The sequence below is a fragment of the Macaca mulatta genome, chromosome 4 (genome assembly GCF_049350105.2).
Source record: "Macaca mulatta isolate MMU2019108-1 chromosome 4, T2T-MMU8v2.0, whole genome shotgun sequence".
In the NCBI taxonomy this organism is placed as follows: domain Eukaryota; kingdom Metazoa; phylum Chordata; class Mammalia; order Primates; family Cercopithecidae; genus Macaca; species Macaca mulatta.
This window is the reverse complement of record NC_133409.1, coordinates 171,374,933-171,392,191: the sequence shown is the minus strand read 5'-3', so window position 1 is coordinate 171,392,191 and position 17,259 is coordinate 171,374,933. Positions and strand designations below refer to the sequence as shown.

Sequence of the window (17,259 nt, the reverse complement as noted above, 5' to 3'; positions counted from 1 at the left end):
AGAGGGGCACAGAAGGGTGGGAGGGGTAGACACCACAAAAGGGAAGGAAGGGTTAGGGAGAAAACAGCAGATGAGGTCTGGACACCAAGTTTGTTTGCTCTAAGAAAGAGGCTGGTCGAGTCCATAAAACAGGCACTGCTAGAGCCCAGGTTCTTTGAAATGCACTCTCTCTCGGCTTCCGTCCCTGACAGAGCACTGAACTGAACTAAACTTCCTCGCATATAGGGATCGGAGGGTTGTCCAGATTGTCACACATGAATAGCTTGTGTGAGTCTAGAGAAGGAACACTGATTAGCTTCCAATCTGCAGGTCTTGTGTTCAGCAAGCCTCTTTCTTTCAGTAGGAACAAAAGCATGGTACCAGATGAGAAGGTTATAGAATGGAAGAAAAGTTTCTCAGTCACTGGGTGAAAGGCCAAGCACGTTCCCTTGATTATAGACTATTGGACAGCATTTCTGAAAATGAGTGTTGCCAGGTGGTTGAATGATGAAATCTAGGCCAGCTACTGAAATCGTCTCCCATGCATTGCCCAAATGTGTTGTAGGAGCTCTGATGCCAGCTGCTGATGCAAACAAGCCCATAATGAAACAGGCAACAGGAGTGGACAAACCTAGCCCGCTCTGCCCGCTAAATTCCTTTTTAGGTAGAATATAGTTAGACGCCTCAGATCCCTCAGCCATTCGAACATGTTCACTGAAGACAGAACCAAGGAGCAACATTTCCTTGGGAAAGCAAGGTGCATGGCTTTGCAATGATTAACCCTTCATGAGAGAGAGAGAGGGGAAGTTGTGACTTGCTGTGTGTGTGTGTGCACACCTGCATGTTTCTGTGCATGGGAGGTTTCCATGAGCATTAAAATCAAACAATAAGAATCCTTCTTACCTGGAAATGTAAACATGATTAAATCCTTATTAAACCAAGATAAAGGGATTCTGACAGAAGAGTACACATTTCTGGAACTTCCCTCGGGGCCTTGAATGATAAGCCTGCGTTGACTTTCTCCATGTGATTCTTACCGGATGATGTAAGTAATGTTGGCGGCAGCCAGCAAGGTGAGCCCTGTCTTCTTTGATGGATAGGAGTGAGGCCTGAGGACGACTTCAACCAATGTGATGGGGAATATGAAAGTGTGCTGGAGGAGAGAAAATGGCAAATCAGAATGGCAGGGTGTCCGGGGTGCCCATAGTGCCCATAATTCTCTGTTCCCTTCCAGTCTACCTCTTCCACACTGCTAGATGAATCTTTCCAGGTCATGCTCCCTAGATGCCCAAGGACCGACAGTGGCTCCCTCTTGCCTACCACATTAGTCCAAATTCCTCTGTCTGGCTACCAAGGTCTTTGCAATGTGTCTCACCCTCTCTCTGGTCCTGCTTATTGCCCACTGCCCCCCATCCCCACTTTTTTTTTTTGCAGGGTGGGGCAGAGATGCAGTCTTGCTCTGTCACTCACCCAGGCTGGAGTGCAGTGGCATGATCTCGGCTCACTGCAGCCTCTGCCTCCTAGGTTCAAGTGATTCTCCTGCCTCAGCCTCCTGAGTAGCTGGGATTAGTCATGTGCCACCAAGCCCAGCCAATTCCTGACCTCAAGTGATCTGCCTGCCTTGGCCTCCCAAGGCGCTGGGTTTACAGGCATAAGCCACTGTGCCTGGCCCTCTCCTAAAACACACACACGCATGCACACACTCATGCATACTCTCACACACATTCACACATTCATGCACAAACATGCGCACTCACACTCCTGTATACATACATTCATGCACATCCATGCACATGCACACACAGGTTCATGCATATTCTCACAGATATTCACACATTCGTGCACAAACACGCACACTCACGCATATACTTAGGCATATTCTCACACATTTGTGCACACACATGCACATGCACACATCCATACTCTTGCATACTCTCACACACATTCATACATTTGTGCACACATACACACACCCACGTGCACACACGCCCCTCCTCCGTTAGACTGAGGCCGTCTCCTTCACCCTCCGTTGTGTCTCTTTCACCCTTCGTTGTGCTCAGCATGCTCACTCGCACTTCCAGCCTCCTGTGCCTGCTTCCTCTCCCTGTGTGGACTGTGCCTTCTCTCCCTGGGATTCAAATCCTCTATGTTCTTGCAGCCAGTGCAATCTTCCATGATACTGTCTCTGAATTTTCCTCTTGGTAATTTCTCTCACTCAACTCGACTGCATTTATATCCTGTGCCATGTAGTCTAGCACTTATGGTGTATATTCGTAAGCTCTGGGGGGCTGGAGAACACGTTCCACCCATCTTTGCGTTTCCTATTGCATTTAGCATGGTGTAACCGAGTTCAGTCCTGCTGAGGGTGGTGTGTGGGGTATGCGTGAGCCTCCCTCTGAAACCCCTATGTCCTCCCCCTCCTTCCCTGCGTCACCCCCTCCCTATAACCATCTGTTTTCTTACATCCTCCAAACCCTTAACAGTAGATTTTTTTAAATGACATAATCAAGGAAATAACTTTAGGAATGGTGGTGTTTTCACATGCAAGGACTGCTGCAGCCTACTCCCATCTTGATTATAGAAGCTGACCTGGGAAAGGTCACTGGAGTATGTGTGCCATGTCTTTTCATTTATTGATAACGTTTATGAAGTCCTTCTGCCATCCTCTGAGCTTATTGAGAACATCTAGTAGTGCTAGTATTTTGTGTTTTTTGTAGTTCCAGCTGTCATTCCTCCTTCACTCCTGCTCGCCAATTTCCTCAGCTCGTGGCTGCCTCTTTCACCCACAGTCTCCACCTGCAAGCTCCAGCCCCATCTTGTTCCTGAGCCCCAGGGCAGCTATGTTGGCCCCTTAGTTAGGGTAGTCTCTGGAGCTTGGGAATGTCACTGTGTTTTCATGCCCAGTAGTGCAGTTGGAACTCTGGGTGCTGGCTCTGGGCAGTCCTTGTGCTGTCATTCACAAAAGTCTTGTGCTCAGGAGGCATCCCCAGGAGGCAGTAGCTTCCTCCCATCTGAGCTGAGCTGGCTACGGCAGTTGGAGATCACGATGACCCACAGATGACCAGAAATGGGTCAAGTTTTGGTGAGGCAGGAGAGGGTGAGAAGGACTAAGCTGTAAGTACAGGGCAGCATGGGGTGAAGAGGACCTCTCAGGGTGTCCTGGTCAAGGCCACAGTGGGGTGGCCCAGAGCACCTGGGCATCTCAAGGGCCCTGGGCACCCTGAATTTTAGTGACAACGCCTAGAGAAACAGCACTGCAGACAAGCCATAGCTTTTACATAATTTGCTCAGGGCTGCTCCTGAACACACTGACTGGTTGGAGAAACAAATGGAAAGGCTCCCAGGCCCTCATCACACCTTGCGTCTTCCTTCAGTCTGATTTTAGGCTGCAGCTTCTGTGTCCCTCCCTCTAATAAAAGAGCACGGCGTCTAAAGGCACACGGTTTCTAATCTAACCCTGGGCTAGTGACCAAATCGCTCTGAACTTCACATTCCCCAGTTATAAAATGGGTTCAATAAATAGTACATATCTCTGGGGAGGCTGCTATGGGGATTGAGGTGAGTGTGTGGAATATGCTTGGTCTCTGGCCTTGGAGAGCTTCCGTGAGCATTTGCTAGAGTTGTCACTATTATCAGTGTGACTGCTGTCCTTCATCTCATTGGTGGGCCCAGGGTGGGGTGCAAGCAAGGGTCCGGGATATCCATGGCTTCAGGTGTTTAGATGGACTCTGGCCTGGGTCTGCAAGAGGCTATGGCGTGCCAGCTACTGGAGTATGGTTGTCCCCGGGGCTCCCTCCCCAGCCCACAGCTGGTGCCTACGTTCCCAGCCAAGGCCACCTCAGAGCCCTGCTGATGCTCAGTGACCAACAGGGCTGCTCTCTTCATCCAGAGGCCACCTCAGCAGGCAGGAGATGGAGCTGTCTCCCTGCACAGCCACTTGCCTCTCTCTCCCAGCCTTCACTCTGCTGCAGCCAGGAAGATCCAACCTCTATTAAAAACCATTAACAAGCCCATTATACTGGCCATTGATCTGACGAATTTTATTAACCCTGCCCACAATCAGCAGCTCCCGTCCTCTACATTAACAATCATTTGGAACAGAATTCCTGTGGAATAATGTACTGTGTTCGCGTTAGGAGTAAATGGGTTCGCGGTGATTAATGCTTTTACAACAAACAACTCAGGAATGCATGACTGGTCACCTCTTTCAGGAGGCTGCCCTTTGCAAGTGACATTCAATTGGATTTCCAAATGAATTCTCCCTGATGGCTTCTGGGAAATTTACTTCAGTGATGTCATTAGTGATGGGCCATATACCTCGACTTCATCCTAGCTAAAAGGTCTTTGCAAGAATCACATTTTCCGGTTGGGGCTGGGAGTAGCAATGAGGAAAAGAGCCTTCTAAATATTGAACTGCAGTGAAGAGCCAAACATGATGCAATAAGCCTTCCGGTGTTTCAAACGTATGGGTAGTTCACCTCACTTTGACATAAATCATATGACCTTTGTCAGACAGCACATATTTCAATAAAAAAAGGAAGAACAAATTCAGTAAGAGAAAAATCAAATATGCTTTTTGCTTCCAAAAAATCTAATAATTAGGCTGGGATTGACACAAATTAGAATGCTGCCAAAAATTACTGGAAACACTGACTCATTCTGTATTTCAATTAACAGTTTCTCAGTTTCCCTTATAAACAGTGAAGCTGACAAAAATTAATTATCTCAGAGGGGGTAAAATATTTCCTTCTAAAGTAAACAAAACATCATGGGCTGAAACAATAGCATGTGTAAACAGAGGGGATCTAGTGGAGCTATCTTTCCTTGTCATTAAAGTCATCGTTTTGGTAGATTTTCCTTTAAATGTCTCTTTCCAAATGCAATGGTTATAAGGACAGTGTTGTTCTTCTCCCATCCTTTTCTATTCAATTATACCTTCCCCACCATTCTCCATATAATGCCAACTTTCACCTGAATATCTTGGAGTGAGAACTACAAGCATGAAGTATCGATTTAAGTATTAGTGTAATAATCACACTAGATTTGCTGCTTACAAAGTAGCCTTGCAGATAAGTACTAAGATTTACCAGCCCACAGAAAATTTTTGCAAGGTTGCATGAGTGACAACATGGAAAATAATGATAATGATTTGAGCACTTGTTTGTACTCACCCCATACAGGTAGATAAGTGGCTCTATTAAACAATTTCCCTGCATATGAGGCTAAACTTACAGTAGGATGAAGTTTGCCTGACCTTTGAGAAAGAAGCAAGCCTTAATCACTGAGATAACACATGGAGCCAACAGGTCTTCATCACTGTCATAGAGGCTCCAGAGACTGAATCTTTTTTTTTTTTTTTTTTTTTTTTTTTTTTTGAGACGGAGTCTCGCTGTGTCTCCCAGGCTGGAGTGCAGTGGCGTGATCTCGGCTCACTGCAAGCTCCGCCTCCCGGGTTCACGCCATTCTCCCGCCTCAGCCTCCCAAGTAGCTGAGACTACAGGCGCCCGCCACCGCGCCCGGCTAGTTTTTTTTTTTTTTTTTGGTATTTTTAGTAGAGACGGGGTTTCACCATGTTAGCCAGGATAGTCTCGATCTCCTGACCTCGTGATCCACCCGCCTCGGCCTCCCAAAGTGCTGGGATTACAGGCTTGAGCCACCGCGCCCGGCCCAGAGACTGAATCTTTAAGGCTAGGTTGATCACACTCTTATCCTAAGGTTCTTACAGGGCCCAAGAGCACTTAATTTTCTCCAGTGAAAAAAATTCAGAGAGCCTACATATTATAAAATCAGATGATAACATAAAAAAAATCTAATCTCCACTTCTTTCCTCTATTTCATTTCCCTTCTGGACTATCTCTTGTGTTGAGTTTGAGTTGACCAAGATAAATAAACTGACTTCTACCCTCTCAGATGGGTCATCAAGAGCTTTCTCCTGCAGATGCTGTTTCTATATCACCTGCTGCATATGTGCCTTAATACTCTCTTACTCTCCTCTATTCAAGCCACATTCTGATCTGAGAATTAGTTCCTGATATTGGCTCTTCCCAAAGTGAGGTCCTTTCCTCCAAGTCTCTACAATGACACCTTTGGTTTGCTTATGGTACTAATGGATAAATACTTTTAAGTGAAGTTTTAGTGCTAACAAGATCTCATTTCTGAGTACATTAAGGAGGATTTCTTTTGTTTACAATATATCAAATATATCGTTTTTTAATTTTAAAAAATGGAAGCCTTCACAAAATCTCTTTGGGGAAAACACATGACCAAAATATCAATTAAAACATAAACGTAAATACAATAGACATAGAAATGGAGGCAAAACAAACCTTAATCAAATGCCATCACATCCAGGCTTATTATTACACTGCTGTATCACATTTCTTAAGCTTGAAAATTGCATGCAATAAAGGCATGCAGTAATAGTTGTTTTGTAAATTCCAGCAAGGCAATCTCTGGTTTTGATAATACCATCCATTTGCAGGCTAAAAACTTTTACCTCCCTCCTCACTAACTTCCTGTGCTACAATTTCTGCCTCTAACTCCCTACAGGTAGAGACAATGGTGATGGTCCGTGACATTTTTTTAGGAATATTTTGTATCTGAAAGCAGAGACCATTTGTATTCTCTATGTTCCTTACATCATTAAAGGTACAGTTTTGCTTTAAGTAAATCTGATATCTGGAAATGTGCACATAGGCTATAGAGCTTATATCTCTATGGGACTTAAAAAAACAACTTCCAACTATGCTACCTGTAGAAGTCTTTTCAGTCTCAAAGGCTGAAGTTTTTAAAGAGAATTGGGTTTGTAAAAATTCTCTTTTCTACTTTCTAGGAACTCAAGTGCACAGGCCAGACACCACTGTCATTAAAGAGTCAACATTAAAATTTGTCAGGAGGAAGGGATTGGGGAGATAAACCATCCACAGAAAGAGCCACTGACTTCTCTTTGATCTCCACTGTCAACCTACGTGGGCTAACACACGTTCCCCAGCCTGCAAACGCAAGTTATATGGCAAAGAGTAGTCATGTCTGCAATTTACTCTGAAATGCACCAAAAACAAGATGAATCAATGGATGCACAGGTGGAGAGATCTATGAGAAAGCAAAAACAGCAAACTATTAACAGTGGAATCTAAGTGGTGGGTGACCCAGCTATTCACTGTAAAATTCTTTCAACCTTGCTTTATGTTTGAAATTTGTCATAATAAAACGTTGGGGGAAACACGAATAGTCTTTACTGATCCGGAAAGAGAAATGAATGCCCCATTGGGCCAAGGAAGAAAAGCACACTGTTGTTTATGAACCCTTATGTGACTTGAACAGATGGTTAAATGACAACTTCATGAATCTTCTGAAGAGAATTTTTAAGGGATCTTTTACTTACCACACTGCTGTCCTTTGGGTTAATCTGTAGTTTGACCAGTATTTCAAAGCATCATTCTATTACAAAACTAGTTAGCTTTGAAGGAATCCAGCCTGGTGAAGAAGTGGCAATTTGGATTCTATCCAGTTAAGGATAAGTTTTTTTTGTTTGTTTTTTTTTGTTTTTTAAAAAAGATATGGGATCTTAGGACCCTACAATCAGGAATCAGGAATATATCCGCCTCTTCCTGCCCCCATCCCCTCTCTCTCCAACCCTCTAAAGTATCCAAATCCCTTCTTCCTACTGAGCTCTCTCTGGCAATAATAACACCCTGCACACCTGCTGTCAGTGCTGACTGACTCCTTTACTCCTCACATTCAAACTTCATTCACTTTTCTACCAAACGCTTTCCATAACTGCTTATTCTTTTGTCTTCCCAGGCATCACTTCCTTAGCTTTTCCCTATTTTGGTACATACAATCACTTAGCTTTTCCCTATTTTGGTACATACAATCACTTAGCTTTTCCCTATTTGGGTACATACAATCACTTAGCTTTTCCCTATTTTGGTACATATAATCAGGTGCATAGTCTGGTACATTGCAATCAGGCAAACCTAAAAAACAAGTTTTAATGTTGCTACTCCCCAGCTCAAAAACCTTCGGTGGCTCTCTATTGCTTCTGTCCACTATCTATACCCCTTCCCTCATCTCATCTCTTATTTCTCAGAGCATCTCAGCAGGCTCACTCTCTTCTCCTCAGTCTCCTTATTATCCTTTTGTTTCAACCCATTTTTCTTCTCTACTATTCTTCCTTTTTTTTTCAGTTTTTAACTCTTTAATTTTTTCTCTCCCAACTAGCCCCATACATCTTTGAGATACCTTACCCAAAAAGCCCATTTATTAACATGAGAAGACAGAAATGAAAATTAGAACTCAGAAGAACACTGAAACACAAATACACCAACCAGAAAGCTTACTGGGCTTCTATTGTTGAGATTCAAGTTTAGTAATATGCTTCCAGACAGATAAAGTAAAAAGAGCAAGATGAAATGTACACACTTCCTATTTTTTGTTTTTTGGAGAAATTAAAGTTTTCCCCTAGGCATTAGGCCTGTAAGAAATTACTACCATTGTATTTTCATTTTAGCGGGACTAAGCCTCATAGTGACCTCAACAGTGTCCTCATAACAAACAGTTTACAGGTCTAGATTCCATAAACTGACAACATCTGAAGGCAAAATAACGAAGCTCAATCAAGTGAAGGAGATGCTGCCACTGAGGAGGTAATATTTTATATTTCCGTAGCCTTATGTGATCTGAGCAGTAGAGGAACTCGAGAAGTACCATTTTCCCCACGGGTGTTTTGTTTGTTTTTGTTGCAGTTGTGAATCGGACACCAGCCAGGATTTTATTCTTTGTTTAAAGCCTGTAGTGCAGGCATTACCACTGTTGATAACACAGAGATCTAAACACTTGGAGAAATTAAAGGAGTCAATGCTAATGGTGAACGCTTTTACTGCAAATAAGAAGCCTCACCAAGGAAACCATCCCCAGCCTTTCCGTATTTGTGAGGCTGTGGCCCATCCTGCCTTCTCATGGGATGCTCAGTCTTCTGTTTGTTCTGCAGCTCCGTTGGTCTGCACTCAATGCTTCACTGCTTAACAACATTCCAATTTGTTTTTTACACTGTCAATGTCATGTGTTTTTTCCCCTTCCTTTTCTCAAAGAGAAGACAAACTCTTTGAGGGCAAAGCTCTCATTTATTTTTTCAGGACTCCCCTCCTGCCTCTCCTTAACATGTATTTTGACTGTTTCTCTTGTGCACCTGTCCACTGTAGGATCGAGTCCTTAATGAGGTCTGCAGAGGTCCCAGGGATCTGTCTTTCTTCCCATGCCCACCCTCCAATTACTCTGCACTCCCATGTGAAGACCAGGTTTCCCCTCTCACTGTGGATACGGCACTCACCTGTGTCTCCTTCACTCAACCCCCTTGGCCTTCACATCACCTTACAGGGCTCAGTGACCCTCAGCTGAACCCTGAAACTCCAGCAGGCACCCTTTCTTGGCAGAACTGAAGGCTCCTGTGCTCATTCCCATCATGATATAACACTCATACATTCACCTAATACTGACCAAAGTCTTCCAGAGATGGAAGCAACTCAAGGCTTGGGGTCACCATTTTCTCTCTAGTGCCTACAGTGTTTAACCTATTCTGGCTACTTAACGTCAGTGACATTAATGAACGAGTCAATGAAACAAAGTGGGGCAGAAGAGGAAGAGAGGCCTTCTGCACAGCCTGGGAAGCCAACCCAGACTTGCTTCACTGGACTCCAGCACCCACATAGCAGGCTGCGTCCAGGATGGGAGGGTTGCAGAATCAACCCCACTTCCAGCTGGTGACCTTAAGGCTTTCTCACAGCTGTAAATGGCACCCCAAAGCTTGGAAATGGGTGTTGGGGATCAATATGCTTTGGATATTTGTCCTCTCCAAATCTCATGTTGAAATTTCATCCTCAGTATTGAAGATGGGGCCCAGTGGGAGGTGCTTGGGTCATGGGGGTGGATCCCCTATGAACAGCTTGGTGTGTTTGAGTAATGAGCAAGTTCTCACTCTTAGTTCCCATGAGATCTGGTCCTTAAAAAGAGCCTGGCACCTCCTCCCCTCTCTCTTGCCTCTCTTCCTCTCTTGCCATGTGACATGACATCTCCCTTGCCTTCTGCCATGAGTAAAAGCTCACCAGAAGCCAAGCATGCTTCCGGTACAGTCTGCAGAACTGTCAGCCAAATAAACCTCTTTTCTTTGTAAATTACCCACTCTCAAGTATTTCTTTACAGCAATGCAAAATGGACTAACACGGGGGCTACAGAAAAGCCTGTGAACAAGTATGACTCTTAGAAACAATCAATGGGTGCCCACTCTATAGTCACTAAATGGTAGACTCAATGAAAAGGCACCACTGAATAGGAGCTGGCAGCCCTGCAGGAAGTCAGAAGATATGGAGCCAGCAGAGACTGTCCTTTGTTCATCTTGAGACTCACTGGTCTGTGGCTCTATGTTCTGAGACGGGGCCAGGTAGAAAGGCCTCCGGGTTTTGCTTGGTATCTCCTCCATGCCCCTCCTCTTCATCAATCTGTAATTCACCCTCCTCCATGCTTCTTTGCCTGGCTTCACATGGTGCACATGGAGACTTGTTTTAAAGACAGAAACAGATGGGCAGCTCTATGGAAAGCTGCTCCAAGTTGGAGGAAGGAGATTGTTCTTTTAAAGAAAGAGGAAGTTTAGGAAGCATGGGGATCTACTCTCACTTTTGGGAAACTGTGTCTCAGGGCACCATCCCTTCCTTTCCGATATCTCATCACAATGTCAAGTAAGGGCTCAGAGCGTGTAAGCAGCTGGTTTCCCTGGGAGATAATAGTGGTTCTGGAAAGCACCCTGTAAGCACAAACTCTGGGGCACAGTTCCAAACCTTCCGCATGACTGATCCCATGACAGATGTTTCCACACTTTCTCCTTCCTGCCTCTGGCCTTCCCTCCCTTGCTGACCTATCAGGGTTTTCTAAAGGGATGTGCAGGCTGTTTTGTGAGAATGGCATCTACTCATTGGTGATTTTCCTAAATGCACATAATCAGTTGATTTAGGGTTAGTCAATCAATCAATCTCTCTCTCTCTCTCTCTCTCTCTCTCTCTCTCTCTCTCTCTCTGTCTCTGTGTGTGTGTGTGTACCTCTTGCCAGCGGAGAAGGAAATGGCTAACAAGTAGGGCCTAAAGGTAAAAGATAAGAAGTTGTTTTCCCAGGAAATGCCTTCATTCAATACCTGTCAAATATCTCTTGAGAAGCAGGTCTGCTTCAGCATTCTAGGTAACTGAAGGGTATATAAGATATGGTCTTTGAACTAAAAAAAAATTAATGAATTTCAACTTATTAATCTATTGGAACCCTACAGGGTCAATCTAGGACTAGGCTAGTCCTAAGGCATTATGTAAAGGAGGCTCTGAAAGTGTTAGACAACAGTAGGCAGCACCACATCAAGCCTTTGGTGTCCACAATGAAAGACAATAAGTTCTTGTTTAAATCAAAGAAAGAGTTATGGCAAAATCTTCCTATTCTAAAAGACTCAAGGATTTCCCTTCAACAGCTTTTGTGACATTCCCAAGCTGTATCTAAGGATCTCAGAATGTGCCACTATATTGTGTTTTGTTATTTCAAAATAAAAGTTAATTTTAATTCCCTATTATTAAAAACATATAACTACATGTGAAAGGTTATTTTTTCAATTATGAACTTTTTTTCTTTCTTTCCTTTTTTTTTTTTTTGAGACAGAGTCTCACTCTGTCACCCAGGCTGGAGCGCAGTGACATGATCTCGGCTCACTGCAACCTCTGCTGCCTGGGTTCAAGCGATTCTCCTGCCTCAACCTCCCGGGTAGCTGGGATTACAGGTGTGCGCCATCACACCTGGCTAATTTTTGTATTTTTAGTAGAGATGGGGTTTTACCATGTTGGCCAGGCTGGTCTTGAACTCCTGACTTTAAGTGATCTGCCTGCCTTGGCCTCCCAAAGTGCTGGGATTATAGGCATGAGTCACCCTGCCCGTCCATGAACTTTTTTTTCTTTCTGAGAATCCAAGAGCAAAACAAAACAAAAGCAGAAGGCCATTTATAGAAGGTCAAGCTAAAGATGTCCAGTAGCTTAGTAGATTTATGAATTTGACACTCAGAGGAGAAATCCAGCTGGAGACCGAAGTTTGGGAGCCATCAGAGTATCGACATCACTGTATTAAGTGGTAGTAGTTGAGATAACCCAAAGAGTGTATGAGTTGGAGGAAGAATAAAGCATATAGGAGAAAGCACCGTGGAGACACACCAGTTGAGTCAGAGTTTCTAAACCTCTGTACTGTGGATGTTTTAGAATCCATAAGTCTTTGTAGTGGGGGGTAGGCCGGCTTGTGCATTGCAGGATGTTAAGCAGCATCCTTGGCTTCTACCTAGTAGCATGCCTTCCCCATCCCCCAAAGTTGTGACAATTAAAGTTGTCTCTAGACATTGCCAAATGTCCCCTGCAGGGCACAATCCATCCTGGTTGAGAATCCTTGATTCGAAAGATAGGCAAAACAAAAACATTTTGCAAGGTTGATTGACAGGAGTGGTCAGAAATTCCGGAGGTAAGGAAAAGAGGGAAAGAACTATTTCAGGAGAGATGTGTCCAATGTTTTGGAGAGGTAGTCAGGCATGAGCACCAAATCTACTGGGTTTCCAGACAAGAAGGCTGTTGGTAAGCATGCAGGTCAGGAGCTTGCCCCTTGTGTTTCCAATGAGCCTGTCCTTCCTTCCAGGCTAAGTCCTCCATTTCTTGTTGAGTGTCTGGGACTTTGAGGGTTCAACCTCCTGCTAAGCGGATTCTTGGATGTGGAGCTAGGAGCCTGAACACTGAGGGAAGGTCAGCATAGAGATGTTCCCCAGAGGCCACTGCCATCAATTCCACAACCTGAGGATGGCTGGGAATCTTAACAAGTTTGTAAGTGTAAAATTTAGGCATCTGCCACGTAGGACCAGTTGGCGACAAGCCCACTTGCTCAGAACCCTCTACACTCCTGAGAACACAAGCCTGGGGCATTGGGACAAACTTCCCATGGCCAAGAAATGTGGCTCACTTCCTTATCATGGTCTTCTTAGGAAAAACTGAAACAAAATTTCTCCAAAGGTCACAAAATTCCTTCTCACCACAGAATAATACAATGTGGCTTTTAGGAGTTCCTACTTGTGTTTAGAGAGAGATGCTGAAAACACACACACGCTTTTATTCGTAACCAATTTGTACCAGGCGAGCTCTCCAGAATATCCCTCTGAAATGATTGTACACTTTTTGGTTTCCAAATTCAGAAGACACAAAAAGCACAAGGGTTTGTTTTGTTTGTTTGTGTAGTGCACTTTAGCTTTCAAGCTGAATTTTCACGGGTTAATTAGTTTCTAATAAAAGGAAGAGAAACGCTGAAATCTTCTCTGCCTTTACGAGGCTTCTCTTTTTACTCTGCCCTCAACATAAGAAGAAACTTGATTACTATTGGACTGTTAAAACTTCAAGTTCCATAGCAGCCACGAAAGAACTTGTTCTGTTTCTATTTGTGGAGTTCCACAGGCATGGATTTACTTTTCACATGCACAACGAATGAACCTCATTCCTAGCTTCTTTGCCCATCAACAGGAACCCCTGGTTTGGTAGTATCAAGTATGTCTCCCAGGGCCAGCAGCAGCCCAGCAATAGTGATGAGGAGGGAAACTGACCTATCACAGGCTTTCATAGAGATAGAAAGGGGCTGTTCCTTTTTTCAACTGTTTCTCCTCTTCCCCTGATGGCCTCTCTTTCATCTGGTTACCGCCATGATCGTGTCCTTATTCCTCTGCTTAATTTCAGACTCTGCCACCTTTTCTCTTTGATTCACTAATTCTTTGGAGACATGAATACACAGTTACCTAATTAACATCTGATCACGGTGGATGTAGAGAGGAAAGGATCAGCCTAGAAAACTTTCTGCCAGATAGTATATGCTTCGAGCTATAGCACCAATCAGAACAGACATTGTTTCTCCTCAAGCAAAATATATGTAATTATGACTCTATGCATCTCTTTGAACATAAGTCAGTCATGATTAGACCACATGTCTCAGATATAACAACCAAAAGCCCTATAGATATTTCAAGGCATCAGTAAGCTTCCTGGCAGTGTCCTCATTTACAACTTTCCGTATAAAAGAACACTCCAAAGTTTCCAAATATACAGTGTCAGCTATAGACACTGACACTGTGGGTCGCTAAAGGCTTTCCCTCTCCCTCTAATGCTCCTTGATCCCAGCACACCCCACTCTACCCCAAAGGAAGAAGAACTCTGGGGTCAGTCAAGGTCACAGAGAAACTACTAAAGCAAGAGACGAAGTCTTCATTCATTCTCTCATGCCATAATCATTAAGTGCCTACTACATGCCAGGCATTGTGTGGGGTGCTAAGGATCGGGAGGTGGACAGAGGTGGTCCCTGGCCTTGCAGACCTTACAGTCAATGGGCAACATTTCCTATGAGCAAGTAAGGAAAGATACCAACCGCAATATGTGCTGTGAAGGAAAACAAACAGGAATCTACGTACCAGAACACAAGTGGAGGAACAAACTTCATGGAAGGCAGTCAGGGAAGGCCATTCTGAGAAGACCATGTCTAAGATGAGACCTAAAGGTGAGCCATGGGAGAGCAGACCGGGAGTGTCTTGGGCAAGGGGGCAGTACGTGCTAAGGTGCGAGACAGAACTTCAAGGGCTGCAGGGCACAGTAAAGCCTGCAATGGCTGGAACATGGAGTGCCAGGGGGAGAGAAGCTCAATCTGTATCTGCAGCATTAAGCAGGGCCCAGGATTACCAGGTTTTGTTGGTCATAGGAAGGAGTTCGGGTTTATTCTAAGTGAAGCAGGAAGCCACTGCTGAGTATCAAAAAGGGAAATAACATTTTCCAATTGATTTTGCTGTGGTCTGTAGAGGCCTGAAAATGAAAGCAAGAGGACCAGTTTGGTGATGTTGTATTTAGGTGAGAAATAAATGTGGCCACGAGGGTGTTGGCGGTGGAGGTAGAAAGTGAACAGATTTGCTACCTATTTTGGAGGTAGAATGGATAAGAGTAGCTAATGGAATGGATAGAGTGGAGGGAGGTGGCAGGGTCAATGCTGGTTTTTGTCTTGGGCAATTGGGAGGATGATAGTTTCATTTCCTGAGATGGAGATGCTCAGAACAGATGAGAATATAATATACTCAGTGAGATTTTATAATATAATATAATATAATATAATATAATATAATATAATATATTCAGTGAGAATATAATATATTCAGCTCTGTACATGTTGATTCAGAGATACCTGTGAGATGCCTACTGATGTATACAGTAGCAAGGTCAGGTAGCAGCTGGCTATGCAAATCTGGAACTCAAGGGAGATCTGAGCTGGACACTCAGCACATGGAGAGAACAAAAGCCATGGGAATGAATGGATGCCAGTTACTGGGGAAAGGGCATTAGCAAAGCAGAGGTCCCATGGGAAGCCTGGGAGAACACCATCCTTTAGAGGGCAAGCAGGGGATGCAAGCAGAAACCGAGGTAGGAGAAGAACAAGGGAGTGTGGCATCAAAGGGTTAAGGAAGCAGAGTTTCAAGGAGAGAGAGGTGCCCAGTGCTGCTGAGAGGTGAGGAAGATGGGGGCAAAAACAGGTCCCCGGAATTTGGTGACATGGAGATAATTGGTGACTAGAATATGACGAATGAGCAGAATAAGAATAGATCCTAAGTTCAGGTCTGAAGGCAATACTCTTGGGCTACGTTCCATTCCAAGAAGCGCACTTGTGTGCTCGAGTGACAGTGTCTGCCCCAAAGGAACTCCCAATTAGCCAACTCTCCTCCTACCTCTGAAAATCTTTGTAAGAAACAGTGCAGGGCTCAGGAAAATGAAGCTATGACTTGAGGTTTGCCTCTGCTTCGGGTGGTAAGAGAAGGGTTCTTTCCACTTGCCACATCTTTACTTACATCTTATGGAGCAGTCAGTTCCAAAGACTGAAGGCCAGAGAACAGGACTCAGAAAATTGCTCAAGCAGCAGGTGCCATTCTGCTTCCAGTAAGGCCAAAGGGACAAAAGGCCCCAGTATGATTCACAAGAATAAAAGGGGTTGGAAAATTGGGGGAAAATTTAAAAACAGCCGCTATGTTGGAAGAATTTACACCTCGGTGCATTAGGCAGCCAGTGCAGGCCTGGGGCAGACCTGAGAGTTTGGTTTCTGGTTAAATCCCTGATGGCAGAAAATCCCAGTTAACAAATAGGATTTGCATTTCACCTCTCCCCTCCTGGCGAGGCCCAGGTAGTCCTGCAGGCTTGTGTGCCTAACTTCCATGCTGACACTAACAGCCAAGTAGATCAGGCAATCCTGGGTGCATTAAAACCCAACCCTGAGACTTTAATAATATGCAAACTAAATAAACAGCATGCACCAGGAAACAAATACAAACTCATCCTTGATTGTCACATTGCCTAGCCTAAAAGGCAGGCAATTTGAACACCTCAAGCAATCACGTTATGATCAAGAGCCTTTTCTTAATTGCCAGAAACCCTATGGGTCTCTCCTCCAGGAGAGGATCAGAAAGGAACACACTCCAGCAAATTCATCTATAATCACAATTTAGCATTATTACATAGCAGCCTGTCCCTAATAAAGGGATGAACAAAATTAATTCTTTAATCACTAGTTCTCTTTCTTTGCTGATGCCTGTCCCTTTAAAATGAGCGTTCTAGAAACTTTGCATTTTCCTCTGAAATGTACTCTGACCTCCTGCACATGATCCTCCCCAATCTGACTGTGTTATTTAATTTATTTATTTACTTTGAGATAAGAACCTTGCTTAATCGCCCAGGCTGGAGTGCAACGGCACGATCTTGGCTCATTACAACCTCTGCCTCTCAGGCTTAAGTAATTCTCCTGCCTCAAGCTCTCAAGTAGCTGAGACTACGGGCATGCATCACCACACCTGGCTAATTTTTGTATTTTTTGTGGAGATGGGGTTTCGCCATGTTGCCCACGCTGGTCTCGAACTTCTGGGCTCAAGCAATCCACCCGGCTCAGCCTCCCAAAGTGTTGGGATTATAGGCATGAACCACTGATCCTGGTTCTGACTACATTATTAGCTGGAATTAGCGATTAGTTGCATAGTGTAGAAATCCGTGCCTTCAAGAACAGTAGAGATGCTTCCAGCAGGAAGGAACATAAGCTTGCACAAAAGGCCTTTTCACTATGTCGTCTCCCATCTCCCACATGAATTGGTTCTAATCTACCCCATACCACTTCCAATGTATTTCTATATGTCAGGATACTTTCTCATCATGGATTCAAATTCCC

At 44.3% G+C, this 17,259-nt stretch overlaps 1 protein-coding gene across 5 annotated transcripts in view; it reads right to left on the bottom strand.

The window, feature by feature from the left end:
- Positions 1-17,259, bottom strand: part of ADTRP (androgen dependent TFPI regulating protein) — an 82,631-nt gene that overhangs the window by 26,741 nt on the left and 38,631 nt on the right. For all 5 annotated transcript variants that reach the window (XM_077998463.1, XM_077998462.1, XM_077998464.1 and 2 more), the window contains 1 exon segment: positions 1,017-1,132. In XM_077998463.1, coding sequence (XP_077854589.1) covers positions 1,017-1,132 — 116 coding nt within the window.